This window comes from Argentina anserina, chromosome 4, assembly GCF_933775445.1.
Source record: "Argentina anserina chromosome 4, drPotAnse1.1, whole genome shotgun sequence".
Taxonomy (NCBI): domain Eukaryota; kingdom Viridiplantae; phylum Streptophyta; class Magnoliopsida; order Rosales; family Rosaceae; genus Argentina; species Argentina anserina.
Window position 1 is genome coordinate 1,241,628 of NC_065875.1, and position 18,839 is coordinate 1,260,466.

Sequence of the window (18,839 nt, forward strand, 5' to 3'; positions counted from 1 at the left end):
TGAGGATGAGACACTACAAATGGGTCCCAAAGTTCTAGCATTGGAATTTCTGCCATAACTAACAGAACCCTTTCTGGGGATCAAAGACCCAAATTGCAGATTCCCCCCACAACCTAACCAGTTGGTGCTATGCCAGAAGTCAGTTTCAGATTTTGAGCTCCATAGAGCATTGAAATAGCCATGATTTGATCAAAGAAGAAAAAACCCACAAACTAAACTGCTAGTCTATACTTTTTCTTCCCCACTGATTACTGGAAACTAAATCAAACAAATGTATCAGATAACATACAGATTCAGAATCAGACTGAAGTGCGCACACAAACAACAACCATGGGGATTTATATCACAACATCATATGATAAATCAATAAAGGATTGCCGAACTGAAGTGGCTTGCTGGTGGTTGTTCTACAAAGGGAGATAGGAAGAGAGAGTAATGATCGCCACCACAGCCTGTGGTACTAGAAGTAGTACTTACTTGGGACAGTGCTGAAGTAGCTGTCAGAGACAGTAAACGCATCTATTTTTGGACATCCATGTAAGACAAGGCTGGTGGTTTCATTATTCATGTGAATCATGGCTTCTTCTGACTTGTTTACTTTGGAGTTATAAGCTCACAGTTGGGTTTGTCTTGCAGGAAAATGTCAAGGTTACATCTACTTCAGTCATGATTATTTACAACAGTTGGAAAACCTCGATGTTTTATTGGATGGTCAAACATGAAGAGCAGAGAAATTTTGTTCAAAGGTTTATGGTACATAAGGACCAAACAGAAACCCGCAAATACAAAAGCCTAGAGTAAAATACTACTTGTCCTATTTACTGCACTCTCATTATTCAGATAAGGAGATCAAACTATGACTTTTTATATAGATTGCCTTTGCAGGTTGGTCAGGTCATGGTTCATGACATCTCTGAGGCCAACTCTGATTCTCTTTTCAATAGAAGCTCTGAAGGCAACTTGGATAGAGTGTCTGATGACACGTCCAATGCACTTTCTGAAGAAATGTCTGAAGTCTCTGAAGGCATCTCAGCTGAAGTCTCTATAGGGATCTCTGATGAAGTTTCTGGAGATATCTCTGATAAAATCTCTATAGACGTCTCCGCGGTAGTCTCTGGAGGCAGCTCCGATGAAGTATCTGAAAGCATGTCTGATGAAGTCTCTGAAGCTAGAAACTCTGATGGCGTTCGAACTTCCCTGAGCTGAACTGAGTTTTCGAGGCAGTGATAGAAACCGAAGTGAGGGAATCTCTCATACCAAGTGTCTTCCTGCTCATGTGTATCCCAGTGATCACCACTGTTGCTCCTCCCATACTTGTGAATCCACCCTGAACCATTGTGACCCTCACCCCATGTTTTGTTCCACCTCTCTCCGTACTTGCCTTCCCACCATGTTTCACCCTGCTTCACACCATGGCCATTTGAATCAAAATGTTCATCCCATTTGTCGCCCCATTTTGACCAACCATCTCCCTCACAGCATTCTGCCCATTTATCAGTGTATTTGTCACTCCCACCATGGCCATCATACTTTTCACCCCACCTGCAATAGAAGAGATCAAACTGAAAATTAAAAAAAAAAAAAAAAGATATAGAAGTTTGGCAGATCAACATGTTCAACCAGAAGGAGAACAGATTTATGGACATATGCACAACAATAGTACATGCATAGCAACTGTCATGTAAAGATTTTCGGGGTTGCTTGTAAAAACATTTAAGTCAAGATTTGGTACCTTTCATGCCAAATATGAGCATGACCAGCATCAACCTCTGTGTTTGGATCAATTGTACACCATTTATGGGCCCACTTCTCTGCTTTGTCTGAAGCATCATAATGCTCCCACCATTTCTCTTGCCATTCATTGCCTCTACCATTCTTACCCCACTTGTCTGCAGATTTCTCCATATGCACAAGTCCACAATCCTGCAACCGAATCAAAACTTGTGGTTCAATTTGTCTTCCAATTTATGAAACATTTGAAACTGGTCATACATTATTATTAAACTGCATGAAGATGATACCACAGGACATGAATTTGCATTGCATATCATTGCTAAAAGCATAAAAGATTCATGCCTATAAAAGCACACACAAATAGAGGGAGTTGAACCAGATTAATGAAAATACACATACATGGAAATGTTGTGCTTCCAGTAGGTGAGGGATGCATAAACATCATCCAAGGGTTAGATAAGGGTGAGGCATGTGAGTACAAAACTCCTTTCAGTAAATTAAGCCTCAGACAGTAGCTAGACTTACTGTCTATATCCTACTAGAAAATGGTTCAGATATGTCGAACTAATAAACTATATTAGCGATCTTTGGGAAAATGATGAAAACAGAAGTGAATGATTTACTGAATCTCGATGTTCTTTTTCAGTAATAGTTCTTAACACACAGATGTTAAGAAGTCAATGGCTACAAATTAGCTATAAATGGCTAAACACTCTTTCTGGGAAAATCATGTTGGTGAAACATAGGATTATTTTGCAGGGTGTTTTCACTTTAACAGAACATGAGATTGCAAAGAGAAAAATAAACTAAAATATAAGATACATATGAACTACTATTGCTCCTAACCCTAACTCCCTAAGACTAAGGCTAATGAAACGAGTCCATCTATATCAAGAACACTAAAAACGCATGAGGCATTAGTTGCAGCTTTAGAAGCAGTCCTTTACGAGATTTAATGGAAGAGAAAAAGTGTAGTGAAAGCACACTAACCTGCCACATAGCTTCCTTCCAATGTTCACGCCAGACATTTCCGTGTGCATCACGTCCCAATTTCTCTGAACCAAGCTCCTTGTGGCCTAACTCATCTGCAGCTTCCCAGTACTTGTCTTGCCACTCGGTAACTTGGTCGGCGCTTACACCTCTGATCACTGTCCACCTGCACGTCACACCATCCGCCCTTTGCTCAATTCCAGATTCCTTCCACCACCTAGTTCCATCTGTATACACACCAGATAATGATTCCTCATCCGCCTTATTAAGAGCACGAGCAGCTTCTGCGGCATGTACTGAGAACTCATGTCCGAGTTCATGATCCTCCTTTGTGGAAGTAGACTCGGCGACATCCACTTTCTCAACCTCCTTCAGCGACTGCATAGGGGGGAGATGAGGGTTCTCAAAAATATTACTTTGAAGCGGAATTGACAAAACATCCAAGGATCGCTCTTTCTCCTTCACCGGTAAACTCATGTTTGGATTTGCTGAAGGCTTTTTCGCTGCCTGCAAGTCAATTACACCATCACTACTCGGTGGTGTCCACGACCAAAAGTCCGGACCTGGAGTCGCAGCTCCTGAACTGCCTTCTGACTGAGGCACAATCACACTCCCATCCTCCAATCCTGACAAAACCAAAAGACTTACAACATGCAATCTGAACAAAATGCTTAAAATCACTAACAAACAGGCAAAGGTAAGAGACCATATGCATCTCCATATGAATCACTACAAAAGTGCACGAAAACACTACAGAACAATTTTCAAGTGTCTATCTTTATTTTCAACTATTAGACTGGAATTTTCCAGTCAAGCAAAGTCAACAATACACATATTAACAACAAAAGATCAGATGTTAATCAACCAAGTACTTCACCTGTTGCAATATATAAATAACTATTTCAATAGCTCTAACTTTCAGAACTTAACAAATTCATATCTCCAGTTTTCAAATAAAGCCAAAAAATTTACACTAAAAAAATTATAAGATCATTCATCATTAGCATCCAGTTATCTAAACTAAAAAACTCAACAAAAATATTCACTAATTCAAAATTTCCAAATCAAAAGCAACACAAAGTTGAAACCTTTACCTTCTTCTTCCTCTTCTTCTTCTTCTTCAGGAGCCTCGCCAAGCAGGGGCGGCTCAGTCCTCGATCCACCTAAATCCGGTTCAGTACTCACTCCACCCGAACCGGACTCCTCCTTTTTCAAACCTCTCTCCTTCAAAAGCGCGCGAGCCGCCGCGATCGCCGCCGCGGCCCTATCAACGACCTGCATTCGCTGAATCCGATCTCTCTTCTCCTTCGAAACCTCCAGAATCTTCTCAAACTCCTGACTCTTCACCTCCAAATTCTCCACAATCACCTCGCCGCCGCCGTCCTCCGCCGGAGCCGAATTCTCCACTATCTTCTGGAACTCCACGGCCTTCTTCTCGCCCTCCACCGCCTTCTTCCACATTCCGAGATACGACGAGTCACCGCCTCCGCCATCCTTCACTGCCGCCCTAACCGTCACGCTCGCTCCTCTGTTGCAGACTCTCCCGAACAGCGCCGCGGCCGTCGGTTCGAGAACGATCGGGCGTCGGTATCTGTAGCGGTGTGGGGAGAAGAGGGAGGCGCGTGGAGTACATGCGCCGAGATGAGACGACGCCATTTTGGGGGGGGAGTTTGATCAGTGGGAGAGTGAAGTGTGGAGAAGAAGAAGGAACCGTGTGAGTGATCAGTTATTTCCAGTTTCTAATTTATATATTTATTTTTATTTTTATTTTTGGGGAAAAGGAGGAAAAGAAATCATGTGTTTTGGTGCGGATTCCGTTGGGGCCACGAATCCAGGACTTTCTTTTGTTTTTTATACTTTTACTGGGGGGAAAATTATTACGGGGCAATTATCATACGTACATCTTTTGGTTTTTATATTTTAGCGGGTAAATATTATTATATCTATTGTGTTATACCTTTTAAATATTATCAATTTATTTTTATATTGTTTATATTATTAATTATTTATATTTAACTACTTTTTATTTTTACAATGTGCATCCTTACCACATTATGAAATATAGTTAAATGAGTACAACACATGACAATGCTATATAGTGTGTTTATGAGGGATTTTTCAGTTCTCCTTGAGAACCACGTGGCAATGTCCAGTGATACTCAATTTTCAATTTGAGACGTATGATTTAAAAATAAAAATCATATTCAAGTTATTGTAACAAAAACTATTTTGGATTTCTTTCTAAAACTCTACACTCTAATACCTTATATCATAAACTCAAAACTCTAACACCCTATACTCTAAACTCTAAATCTGAAATCCTAGTTCATTAATACAAATAATGGTCATTTCACAAATAATAAAAATATGTAAAATAATAATTTTAGTTTAATAAATAAAGGTGTCAAAATATATCAGGTGAAAATGACTACAGGACATTACTTCAGTCGAATTCAAAATTTTCTCATGTGTTTAGAACACATAATAATTACTCTTTAGTGTGTGACACGTGGCAATAAGTTAGACGAGAGTTTTGGGAGTTTCTTTAGTATTTTATGCTTTTGCAGGGAAAAAATTATTATGGGGCATTATTACGTGTTTCCTATTTTTATATTGTAGTTGGAAAAATTATTATATATATTGTGATGTAATATTTAATGTTATTATTTGTTTTTTATTTTATTTTTTATTAATTACTTATATTTAAATAATTTTTATTGAGTATATATAACATAATGAAATAATATAATTGGATACAATATCATGAAATAATATAATTGATTAGTATACATTATCTATATCGTGAGTCCGATATACATAAGGGTAAATTCCTCTTATAGTACATGATGTTTGGCTATTTAGACAATTTGGTATCTAATGTATGAAAACTGACAATTTAGTAGCTAAAGTTTTCAAATTTATGTCATTTTGGTACTTATATCAATTTTAACCATATTTTCAGGGTTATTTCCGTCATCATATCTCTATTTTACTTCATTTTTTCATAATATCTCCAAATTGCCTCTAAATTATCACTAAAAATTTGATAACTCATCCACTTAGTATCTGTAATGATTTACGTATATAAATTTTCATAATTTAACTATCAATCTAAATTAATTTTAATTATAAATAATTTTAAAAAAAATATTTTAATAAAAAATTATAATTACATAAAGGCAATTTATTCATTTGTATAAAATAATTAGGATACGATAAGTATATTAAGTAAAAAAAATTATTTTCGATATATGTGAATAGATGGAGTAAATATATCAATTTAATTATCTCTAAAGAAATGTAATTATAGGAAGAAATAAAAAAAAATGTGAATTTAATGAATTTAGAGTTAAAATAACGAAAATAACCCTAAAAATATAATCAAAATTGTTAGAAGTACTAAAATAACTTACAAATGAGAATTTCAGTACTAAATTGTCCGTTTTTCCTACATAAATATTAAATTGTTGAAGTACCTATACATAATAATTACTCTTTAGCGTGTGACACGTGGCGGGAAGTTAGCGGAGAGACGGATGTGATGGGAGTTACTTTTGTTTTTTATACTTTTGGCGGGAAAAATTATTATATGTCCCAGTGTTTCTTTTGTTTTTTATGCTTTTGGTGTTATGCTTTTTTATGGGTGACACGTGGCGGGAAGTTAGCGGAGGGACGGGACGTGAAAGGAAATGAGCTCTTTGGCTTTGCCGGCTTGTGAAAAGAGCAATGCACTATTCCCCTATGGACTATCGATAATTATAAATTGAATGGAGACATGATGCATGTGATGATGAAGGAGAAATACTCCATTAGGTTAGCTAGTGATGCATGATCAACGTTCAACGAGCGTGAACCAAAAAACAAGAACGAACCTAGCTAGCTAGATTGAGCACACACCGATACAAAGAACCAACAAATTAAATTGTCTGGTCGAAACCATAGATAAGAAATGCAATAACTGCTATACCATAGAAGACAATTTACCAATTAATATATTATATATACCCGGCCTACTATCAGTACTATGCATACGTACGACAGATTATATATATATTATGTACATTTTAGGGGGCCAAGACAACTATGCATACAATAGTTTCTATATACATATATTATGTACAATTTAGGGTGCAAAGTGAAAACTTTCCGGGGGGTTTGTAAAAAGAGTATCACAATATATATATATATATATATATATATATATGGGAGATCGATCGAGAAGATCTAAACAAACCACACTCGGATCGAAATAAAACGGACATATATATGGTAACGACCGTAACGTATGTATATACAACCCAGACGTCCTAGATATTATAGTTCATATAGCATATGGTCAGTGGCAGATTTAGGCTAGTCTTGCAGCCCTGGTAGGATATTTGTAAAATATAATTAACCTACCATACCTATTTACATTCATTGGTTAGGCTTGATTATGTTAATTCAGGGGTGTTAGGTCAACTCCCCCTAAAAGCATTTCATTTTGTTCTTGTTCAGTCCTCCTTCTTAGTCTTACCGATTAGAACTTAGACATGTAATGAAATTTATCTTATTTATTATTTTACATCTGGGTTTGGTTTTTTAGTTTTAGGTTACATTATTGTTGTTGTGGTGCTGAAATACTTTAATAACAAAATGAAGTTTTCACTTGCATAAAAAAACATCGTCACTTGTTAATAAGATTTGAATGACAGTCACTTTTTCAATACTTATTAGCTAAATGAAAATTTTATCAACTCAAAAAATCATACCGTAAGGCCATATAGACTCAAAAATACACTATATTCTTATTTATGTAATAGATTTTTTTAAACCCGGTAGCCATTTCATCCTGGATCCACTACTGCGTATGGTTTGAATCGAAATAAAACGTACATATATATGGTAAACGACCATAACGTACGAATATACAACCCAGACGTCCTAGATATTATAGTTAATATAGCGTATTAGTTTCGCTTCACCGGCGGCAAATGAAAACTAATTATTAGTCGTTACAGTATTTGTTAGTTCAGCTAGCTAAACAAATGGTATTTGTGAAGAGTAGGAGTGGGCATAAAAAACAGAAATCTCGATCCTGTCCCGAAATTCATAGGGACGGAACGGGAGGGAGGTCTAAAAACGTTCGTCCCGTCCCAATCCCGTCCCGCTTCATAATAATAGGATGAGACGTGGGACGAATAATTTATATATCGCTTCGTCCCGTCCCACCTTTAATGAAAACTTAAAATTCTTATATATTTATATCAAATTAAAACTAATTTATGTTCTTAATAACTCCAAAATTATATAAACTCAAATAATAATGGTAGATTATAATATTTTGAACATATTATGTATTTTTTTTTAAATTTTATTATTAAATATTACTTTGTTATGAAAAAAAATAAAAATATAGGTTTTTATTTAACTTCATAGGAATGTGGGATTTGTCCCGTCCCGATCACGTCTCAACCGGGATTAATCCCGAGTGGAATACATTCTTAAAAACCTTCGTCCCGTCCCGATCCCGATTCAAAAGAGTGGGACGGGACGTGGGATGAGCCTCGTCCCGTGCCCACCCCTAGTGAAGAGTAAAGTGACAAGAGTCTCGTCCGGTGCCCACCCCTAGTGTGAAGAGTAAAGTGACAAGATGACTCAAATGTGGTGATCAATATATTTCGATCTCAACTATCAACATACAACCTTAAAATCTGATTAACTTTCCAATGCAATTTTTTCGAATTTTACAACCTTAAGGTAATTTTTATTTGGCTTAGTGATGCAACTTCAAGACCATTGCACAATAACTCAGTAAGCAACCTGATCACATGCTCATGACCAAAAAAAAAAAAACTTATCACATGCGTCACATAAAACCCCGGCCGTTCGTTGTTGCCAAAGCTCACAACTATGTTTACAAGTTTCTATGTTCTCTGCGTTCTACTTCAAACCTTTAGATCACGATTATTGGCCCGCCTGGTCCGGTGGGCGGTGGTGGCGGTGAAGGTGGTGGAATAATCTCAGGGCCATGAGGCGGTGGAGGCACTACATCCGGTGGCTGCGGTGGCAGTATGTCAGGTCCTGGAGTCGGGTTATCTGGAAAAGGTCGTGGCACATCCAGATTAGGAGGTACTGGAAAACCTGGTCCCGGAATTGGGTCCGGGTCGATTGATGGAGGATAAGGGCTGACCTCAGGTGGAGTGGTATTTGGAATACAAACTTCCGGAGAGGTAGAGATTCCAGGTACTACAGGTGGAACAGTAGGCCGATCAAAGTCCGGCACCGGAGGAGAAAACTCCGGTGGTCTTCGAGTAGGATACTCGCTGGGGGAGTCAGATAATCGAGCATGGACTAAAATCGGTGGTCGATTAGGAAAGATAGAGTTTTTGAGTGACAAAAACAAAGGGGGAGTAATGGAGCTAGTGCTTGTTTTGGATACCAAGCAAAGTGGAATGGTTCGTTTTACCAGTGTGGAGCAGATAGCAGAGAAAGACGACATTATTGTTACCTTACGGCTTCAACATAACTAGAAAGGCTGAACTGCCGAAGACCTGAAAATTATGTAAATTATAAGAACGACTCGGGAGGCAACATGCATGCCGGTGACAGATGTTTGAAGGTGGCAAAGTGAGAGACGGAGATCAAACAGACGTGTATGTCATGCAGTGAGAAAGACAAGTGACTTGAAAATGGAGCACTGGACACGTACATGTTGCAGCAAAATTTGTTTTGTTTTTTTATATACTTGTAGGTTATCTTTTCGATGATATATATTTATAAAAAAAAATGTTTTACCGTCATAATATGTCGTTAAATTCGGCGCCACAATCTCAATCATGTCAGTAATTACAATAATCACAAAATGTCATTTTTGAATAAAAAGACAATTTTTAAGATTGTTAATCAAATGACTCTAGATTATTATAAAAAATTATAGTTTTTTATATCATTTATATTTTCAAAATGCAATAAAAATACGATATATACAAAATATGCTTGAAATATATAAATATATATGTGTGTGTATGTGTGCGTGTAGGCGATATATATGTGTGTGGTGCCTATATGATAATTGTATTAATTAATTAGTCATTAATTAATTGTAAATGTAAATTAATTAAATAAGAAAATCATAAATCTTGACATATTTGTCACTAGAAAGATTATCATCGACATAATTATATTAAATTTGGTATCAATTAAAATATGTATATTTTAGGAAAAATAACATTTGTTACCTTACATATCCCCTAAAATCGATTATACCCTAATAAAAGAATATTCCCTTTCAGAAAAACAAAAAGACTCTTACCAAAAAATTTCATCTAAATATAAATGTTGTAGTTATCTTACCTCGTCTGAAATTTAAAATAAATATATTTTGTGCATATATATATATATATTACGCACATGCACACAGATATTTCAAACATATTTTGGTAAATTTTAATTTTTTAAATTGTATTTTAGAAGCATTATTGTGATGAAAAATAAGAAATGATAAAAAGAACATTAGAACCGTTAAATTAATAAGGATATGATTGTCTTTTCAATTAAAATGACTTTTTATATAATTTTAATTATTAATGTGACATGACATGCCACGTAAGATTGCGGCGCTATATTGGGTTTGTATCGGTAAAAATACAATTTCAAGCACATATCCAGGATAATAAAATTGGTGTTTGGTAATTGACGCGTTAGCGGGTACCTTCATAATTTGATGAAATCAGCAGAGATAAAATGTTCCATCAGGTTCTGAAATACATTTGGGTTTGTATCTTAAAAAAATACAAATAAATCTGGTCCGTCTATTTCAAGCACATATTCAGAATAACAAAATTGGTACTTGGTAATTGATGTATAAAGTTTTATCTCCATAATTTGACAAAGTCACGTGGATAAATCCTTCGTTAGGCTTCTGAAATTCTTGTATTTGACCTCTTTAACCAGGTTTAAACATAGCTTTTGTGAAAGTTAGTTTTGGTTGATATCGATCCATTACGTTTTAACCCACGCCAGTACTCTTTCAACTAGCTAGTAATTTGAGTGGATAAAATGTATTGTTAAAGACTAATTTCATAACTAAAATGTATTGTTAATGTGAGCCCCTAAAATTTTTACGTCATTTCCCGATATATAAAACATGTTAACTAACATTTTTCCGCGATATTAAATTTGTGGTTTAATATTTGATTATTAAGTAATACGTTGACACGAGCGCGTGAGTGTTCACATAACATTTTTTCAACGCTCAGTTTATTTTCTACTAAAGTTCAAGTTTTAAGTGTCTTGAGATTATTTTTAGAAAATTCTTATTCCTTATTTTTTAATCTTGGTTGTTGGTTATAAATCGTGAAATCTGAGCCATCCACCATTTTCTATTTGAGGCTCAAGGTCTCAGCTCTCTCTCTCTCTCTCTCTCTCTCTCTCTCTTCAAAACCAAGAAGACGAAGAGGCTTTGCTGCCGTGTGCCGTTGCCCTCCGGCCGAACTGGGCCAGTGCACCACCGCCATTATCTTTCTCTTCTTCATCTCTACAAAACTCCCCAACTGCATGTCAGATTGGAGCAATCTCTTCACTAGATCGAAACTAAAGCTTCGAAAGCCATAAGATTTTCCGGCTGGTAAGTTTGTTTGAGAAATCCTCGTCACATCTGGTAAGTTTGTTTCCTTTGTTTCGTTATAGTTCCAATTTGGATCAAATTTCCTTGAGAATCGAATTTGAAAACTTCTCTTCTTTCACTGATCATCGTCCTATTGCAAAACCACCACCCTGCATTTGTTCTCTTTGGTTTCCCTGATGATGTGATGAATTGGTGGTGAGACCAAGGTCCTTGGAGCTGTGGCGCAACCTATGATAAATACTATGGCGGCAAGAACATCTCGAAATTGGGGAGGTGGAGTGCATCGGCTCCGATTCGAATTCGGAGAATCAATGAGGTAGTAGATCGACCTCTTTTTCTTTAGAATTGTGATTTTGGTTGTGTTGATGTGTTGAGGAGCTTGTTGGGTAATTGCATGTCAATTTGGAAGTGTTAGGAATGGGATTTATTGGCCGGATGGGTGATCGGAGATGTAAGGGTGAAAACCTTGGTTTTTACCGAGCTAAACTTATCCTTTTACGACCATGTGAAATTTCTATTATACCCCTAACATATATTGTGTTGAAAAGTTACTGTTTTACTTTGATTCTTGTGTTTTTCAACTTGTTGGATTGTTGTTGTTTCTGTTGTGGAGCTTGGATTGTGTTTGCATGTGTAATCGTCAGTTTATTTTTATTCCTTTCATAACTTTGTAGTTTCTGGTTGATAGGTAATGGACACGTCAGATTTGATGTGTCAATTGCTTATTAATTTGGGGTTACGACAAATACTGTTGCATTCCGGTTCCGGAAATAGTCCTGGGGTGCGACAGTTAAAGAGCAAGTTTAGCCCTTAATAATGTAATATAAGTGCTTACTTTTCAAGTGATATATAGTTGTTGTAATTTTTGAAGTGTACGTGACATATATAGGTAAACTACCTAAAGTTGGTCATAGGTCCCATAAGTTTAAAGGTTGTTTACCGAACAAAAATATCAGGCTAAATAAACCGACACCATCGACATTCGAGATAAATGATGGTGTCAGTTTATTACAATCTCTGGTAATGGTGTCGAAAAAAACGCAACATAATTCATTTTATGGCGTTTTTCAAACGTTGTTGATGTAAACCTGTGTAGTAGTGCACTTATCTTATCTCACCTCAATTTTAGTTAATTAAAAAGGATAATAAGTAATGTTTCATATAAGTTATACTAATCTCAACTTTTACTCTATCTCGTAGATAAAACACGTATATATATATATATATATATATATGTGTGTGTGTGTGTGGGAAAAATCTTGTTGTAGTAATTCTAAGAAAAAAAGTCTCTCCGTGTGAGAGTACGTTAGGTTTTCTTCGTGGGTTTGGGTGACAGTGGCTGGGTGTAGGCAGATGCTTGCGTGTCTTGTGTGGTTTTTCACTCTTGTCGATTGTTTTTCTTGGATCTGGGAAAAGATGGAGAAGGTAGTGGGTTCGTTTGCTAGGAAACTTGCTCTGTCGAAGACGAAAGTGGAATTGGTGATTCCAGAAGTGGTGCCGGAGGAGGAGGGAAGGTGTTGGTTTCGTGTCTGCTATTTGATGTCGGTGAAGCCTTTTAAGGTGGAGGCGTTGATAAGTGGGATGAAAAGGCTTTGGATTATGAAGTCAGATCCTCCAGATCGAAATCGGATTTCAGTGTCGGTCGTTAGGTGTGGGAGGGTGTTGTTTTCGTTCAAGCGAGTGGAGAATCTGAAGAGGGTGATTCGAGGGGCTCCATGGTTGTATGATAATGCTCTACGAGCTATGGCAGCCACTACAAGAACTGAGGACCCATTAGACGTGAATTTGTGTGATCAATATTTCTGAATCCGAGTTCGTGGTCTCCCGCCGGCTTATCTCGCGGATAACCGGATTCAGAACATAGGTTGGTGTATTGGCACTGTGGTTGGCCAGTTTTTACGAGCAGAGAAGGGAATTTCGGCAAGCTCGTTAGGTGCTTTTCTCAGAATCATAGTAGGGGTGGACGTGGAGCATCCGTTGAAGAAGTGGGTGAACTTTCGACCATTGGGGTGGTCGGAGACTAGTGGTTTTGATCTAGAGTATGAGTGTCTCCCTCATTTTTGCTTCTATTGTGGTTTGTTGTCCCACACTAGATTAAGATGTCCTTGGAAGGCGGCTGGGGATCTGAATGTTGTCGCCTATGATCAGTTGCTGAATGTCGAGAAGAAAGAGAAGTGGTTACTGGGCCGACTTCGGTCGCCTGTTGCTCTGGTTTCTCCCATATTGAGCAGGGAAAGAAACAACAAGGTTGTGCCATGAAAGCGTCAGAGTTTCCTATCTCCGACATGCCAAGGTCTCGGGGTGAGTGGGAAGCTGATGAAAGTGGGGATGGAGTCGCTGAGGGTGAGCTTGGGTCAGAGAGAAGATCAGATTCGAGTCGTTCTGTGTCTCATACTCTCATTAGGGTGGCTAAACGACGGCGTCTTGTCAGAGCAGGCATCGACAGTGGGGCGGTGACGTCCATGGAGGTGGATGGAAGGAGTATTTCCGGGATTGGTAGTAATCATGGAAGCAGAATTGGCGGGATTGTAGCATGTGTGACGCAGGAGCAAATCTCAACATTTAATGGGAGTTTTAATTTTGATCTTAATCTTTTGGTGAATATGTCACGTGTGGGGGAGGAGGTTGTTGCGGGCCTAGTTAGGTTGGGCTTAGATTGCAGGTCTGATACTGAGGTCAACATGGTGGTGGAAGTAAATTGGCCAAGAAAAAAAAAACGATAGGTATTCATCCACGAGAGTACTATTACAGAGGTATTCATAGTTTGGAGGCTGCTTCGGGGGAGTTAATTATGGGGCCTAGGCCTGTGTTGACAACGGTTGTTCTTCACTGCATAGGGGTCAAGGGTGTGGTTGGTTCCCTTTGTGTTTTAGCAGTGATGACTGATGCTTTGACTATGAGTGTTGAGTGTACTCTTGAATGCTCTTCCGTGATGGTCCAGTTTTATCGCGTCGCGCCCCTATTCGATGTCGGTGAAATAGAAATATTTAATGTCGGATCCGAGACGCGAGTGTGAAAAAATAAAATAAGCTAAAACACATTTACAGAAATCTTTTTAAAATAAAACAATTTTAAAAACATAATCTATTACAAATAAAATAATTCCTCGCATCTAGCTTGACCCTTTCGCAACTGTCACAGTTATGCTTCTTGTACGTACTTGAACAAGCAATCTATAAGGGTGAACTTATGCTCAGTATGATCCAATCTCTTACGTTAAATCTTATCGATATTACCATCATAAGTTCTTAAATAATAACAAATAAACAACAATGATGCAATGGATAACTGCAAAGGACTTCTTCCACTTCATTACCAGATGTCAAACCATATATCAAAAATAAGAAGAGCTTACACGTCTCATACCGTGTACTTTACCCACCTTAGGTGACTAATGTTTCCGACACATAAACTGACCGCCGGTAGGATCTCATCGCATATGTGCCTATTTTGCTAGTCGTCTTGTTAATCTCATGGTCTTCCAAACCCGATCAAATTTTTTTATCGACTCATGTGTCGAAGGGGCATACTTTTCCCACATTTGTGCACGTTGGGCTGACCATAGATATTGATATGCCCCATGAGAAAACTCAACTATGCAAAATGTATTAGTTTCATTCAATCTCAGCTTTCCACATTCTTCTCTCTCAAATGCTTAGTTACTATATCTCACAATGCACTATGTATGTCAATTTAAATAATGATCTTAAGGAAAGCAATAACAATTATCATATATAACATATTGATCACAATGATTTTATAGAAGGTGATAACAGAGTTAATCATACAAGATCAAACATATCACAAAATTCAAATATAAATTCTAATTATCAATTTAAAATATAAGAAATTCTCCAAAAACCCTACCTGAAATCCAAGTTAGCTATGTTGCTAGCGACATTGAAAACACGGTGACACGTTCTGGGATCTTTATTCTTCTGCTCGTCATATCGCAATATATCTTGAATCCTCAATTAACGGTTGTCATTGAGTCAGGTCAATCAAATTCTTAAAATTGATAAGGACACCCAACTAGTCTCATCCTTCATTTCCAAAGCAATTATCTTTCTTCTCCTTTAAACCCCATCTTCATAACCTCTATAATTCAACCAATATATTCAATATAGCTCATAGCTTAATTATCTTTCTTCCTAAGATACTTCTCCCGAAACTTCCCATTTCCTTGATTTCAATTACTCTCCAAGTACTCTTTACACCCAAATTATATACTGGTATAATTATTTCATAGATAAAATACTGGTCACTCATTCATGTTTTAATTTCAAATTATCACTCCTTATACTTTTAAATTTTAAATAATTTGGTCATTCTGTTAAATCTCCGTCCAATTACACCGTTTAAGTGGTTTTTTTCTTTTTATGTGATGTTTGCCAAGTCAGAAACTTACCGGTGCAATTAGACGGAGACTTAATAGAATGATTAAATTGTTAAAAATTTGAAAATATAAAAAATAATTAGTTGAAATTGAAACATGAATTACTAAACTGTAGAGTTAATAAAAATTAGAGAAATGAGTAGTATTTTGTTCTTATTCCATCTCATGGGATTCAAGTCTATCAAATCAACAATAGCTAAGAATGATCACCATTCCATCAGTACATTAACAATATATACCAACTTCACACTTACAAGCACCACCACATTGCTATTCCAACATCGTCCACTCCTTTCATGCAAATTCAGCTCAAGTCCAGAGAAACACCACTATAATCTCAGAATCTCTCATCACCCTATCTCTCCTTAATCATATTTTTCCTCACTTTACCAGGCCTCAGACCCATCAAACACAACCCACAATCCTTGTTGACCGAGCCAAGCAAAGAATCAAAACCAAATTGATAAATAAGCTATCAACTGGACAAAGGCTGCACTCACCAACACCACCTTGATTGTCCCACTCCAATACAACAATCCATTCCTTCCTTTTCATATATTTTACTTTTTGTAATCTACAGAAACCCAAAACCTCAATCTTCTCTTAAATCACAACTTCAAGAATTTCAACCAATCTCAAATTCAATTTCAACGTGTCTACTGCCCATCCTTCACAGTTCAACCTAGAATCAGTCACCTTTCTCGAAATTCAAGCAATCCGAATCATCCAGTCATGTTTAGTATATTAACTAAAGCAACATACAACAAGAACAACCACCACCGCCACCGTGAACGATGAACACACAGTGGTTCTGTAATTCAACTTCCCCAATTTCTTCAAACTTAAACAAAACTTGAAACCAATGATACACAGAGAAGAGCTCGACTGATTGAACAAGATACCTGAACCGAAAGAAGAATCTATCAAAAGCACAGAACCATGGGTGGAACTGTAGAGCCTTCTTCTCCTTGATTCTCTCTCTCACCGTAGCTCCTCTTCAAAAACTAAAACCATGCATATGGATAACGGCGACACCGAAACGAAGCTGTTGCTGCAAGGACGGCACCAGAGAATGATCGGATGACAAGAACTCCTCCCAACATCAACTTGCAGAGTAGCTCGAGACCAAGGTCGGTCTGAGCTTAGTTCTCAAGCCTCTCAATCTAATCCAAATTATATATACACAAATCACGGCCCAGATTTAACCAACTCAACCGACTTAAGAAGATCGACGGCTCAGAATCTATTTTTAATAATTCTTGGATAATACAAACTTCCAAAAATCATTAAAAATAACTTCAATATCCGAACCATGTTCTATAAAATCTCACGAACTCGTGACGACGTCTAGTTTAATTCTACCGTATAAAATTTAAAATTCGACAAATTAAAATTTTAATTGAAAACTAGAGAGAGTGAAAAGAAAAAAAAAATTAAAAAAAAAATAACTCAAAACTATATTTATTTCAAAATAGAATTACTAATTTATGTTACAGGTTTCGACCCATCACGTAGGGGTGGGCGCAGTTCGGTGCGGGTCGGTTTGACACACTAACCACAATGCAAACTGTATTTACAGTTTGTTGATTCTACAAACTATAACTGCTTCAAAATTATAACAACTGCAATTTCGGTTGAATTGCATTAGCGTGCAGTCCGGTGCGGTTTGCACCAACCGCATTTCATGGTAACCTGGACAACATCTTGCATTTTCTATAATAAATAAGTACTAAAATAGCAGAAATACTCAACCTACAATCATCAACAATCCCAAGTCCAGTTACGGACCATTAATAATAATAATTAAGTCTTATAAGTCATATCCTTACATACTATTAAAATTAAATATTCAACCGTCCTAAATAACTGAATAAGTACTTAAAGTCTTGATAATTAGGTTACAAAATAAGTTGGCAACTTCATTCTACTAAACTCCTACTTAGCAGCTCAGCTCCTCAGTCATTCTTCATTTTCTTCATCACTAGAAATCTCTCCATCTATCATCAAAGTCCAATGTAGTGGAAAACACAAACAAGGAACATGTAAGCCAACCTATTGCGAATTTTATTATTCAAAAAGGAACGAATTAAGAACAACTTACCAATTTCTAACTTTTCCAACGCCTCATATAACTTCAGCTCATCTTTGGTAGGCTCCTTAAATGCTTGAAATCCATCACCCCTTAGCCAACCACTCAGACATACCAATCCTTCAACCATTCTTGGCGTCAGTGAGGCTCTGAAAGGGTAAATCATCTTTTTTCCAAGGTTGAATGCTGATTCAGAAGCCAATGTGGAAGCAGGAACAGAAAACACATCCTTGACTATTTGGGATAAAATGGGGTATCTAGAAGCATTCTCACTCCACCAAGACAAAATCTCAAATTTTTTGTTAGAAAGGTCTTCTGCAGGTTCCATGAAGTACTTGTCTAGCTCATTCTTGATCACAACAACATATTTTTCTTGTCGCAACAACTTAAACAAGTGTAGGTTTGCTGCATGACTATCCTCTTCGGCTTGTGGATTTGCAGACTCAATCATTGGCATTGTCACACTCCTTGAAGCTGCTGCAGCCACTGGATCATTATCTGCAATTCAAGGAAAAGTTGTTCAAGTAGTCTTCTTTTCATAAAAATCAGAATATAAATGAACCGCACAAAAAAAAAACCAAAAAGAGGGCATTACCAGCATAAAAATAGTACAATTTTGTTAGAGTCTTCTTCACTTCGTTAACCCTCTCTGTAGAAACCTCATTTGCACTTCTTTTGTCAGCCATTAGCTTTGGGAAGAAGAACTCGAGGTACAATGTCTTGTACCTTGGATCTAAAACTACAGTAAGGAGAAGAATGTGGTTTAAATCTTCAACCTTCAACCAATACTTGTCAAACTTCGCTCTCATTGAGTTGCCAATGCTAAAAATAAGAGGATCTTCACTAGCCACACATTTATCCAGCTCACCAACAATAGTGCACATCCAAAGTAATGGCTCATTAGCAGTAACATGCTTAGTTGCACTAAATTTCAAGGTTGCATCATAGAAAATCTTGAGAAACTTGATAAGCCTTGATGCCTTTTCCCAATCCTCAGCTACATGAGGCCCTGCTTTCTTACG

At 37.1% G+C, this 18,839-nt stretch overlaps 2 protein-coding genes across 2 annotated transcripts; both read right to left on the reverse strand.

The window, feature by feature from the left end:
- Positions 1-683: 683 nt before the first annotated feature.
- Positions 684-4,447, reverse strand: LOC126789998 (uncharacterized). Its single transcript, XM_050516124.1, has 4 exons — positions 3,819-4,447; positions 2,725-3,350; positions 1,733-1,923; positions 684-1,542 (listed from the first exon to the last, which is right to left on the reverse strand). The coding sequence occupies exons 1-4, from the start codon at positions 4,378-4,380 to the stop codon at positions 903-905; spliced, it is 2,019 nt and encodes a 672-aa protein (XP_050372081.1). The 5' UTR covers positions 4,381-4,447; the 3' UTR covers positions 684-902.
- Positions 4,448-8,659: 4,212 nt separating this feature from the next.
- Positions 8,660-9,205, reverse strand: LOC126790861 (uncharacterized). The gene has a single exon (XM_050517218.1). The coding sequence runs from the start codon at positions 9,203-9,205 to the stop codon at positions 8,660-8,662; it is 546 nt and encodes a 181-aa protein (XP_050373175.1).
- Positions 9,206-18,839: the final 9,634 nt, after the last annotated feature.

Excerpts from the sequence above, each read along its gene's own strand:
- LOC126789998 (XM_050516124.1), bottom strand. The coding sequence starts at position 4,380 with ATGGCGTCGTCTCATCTCGGCGCATGTACTCCACGCGCCTCCCTCTTC. Across the intron at positions 3,351-3,818 it reads AGAAGAAGAGGAAGAAGAAG|GATTGGAGGATGGGAGTGTG; the intron begins GTAAAGGTTTCA and ends TGGTTTTGTCAG. Across the intron at positions 1,543-1,732 it reads GCTCATATTTGGCATGAAAG|GTGGGGTGAAAAGTATGATG; the intron begins GTACCAAATCTT and ends CTTCTATTGCAG.
- LOC126790861 (XM_050517218.1), bottom strand. The coding sequence starts at position 9,205 with ATGTCGTCTTTCTCTGCTATCTGCTCCACACTGGTAAAACGAACCATT.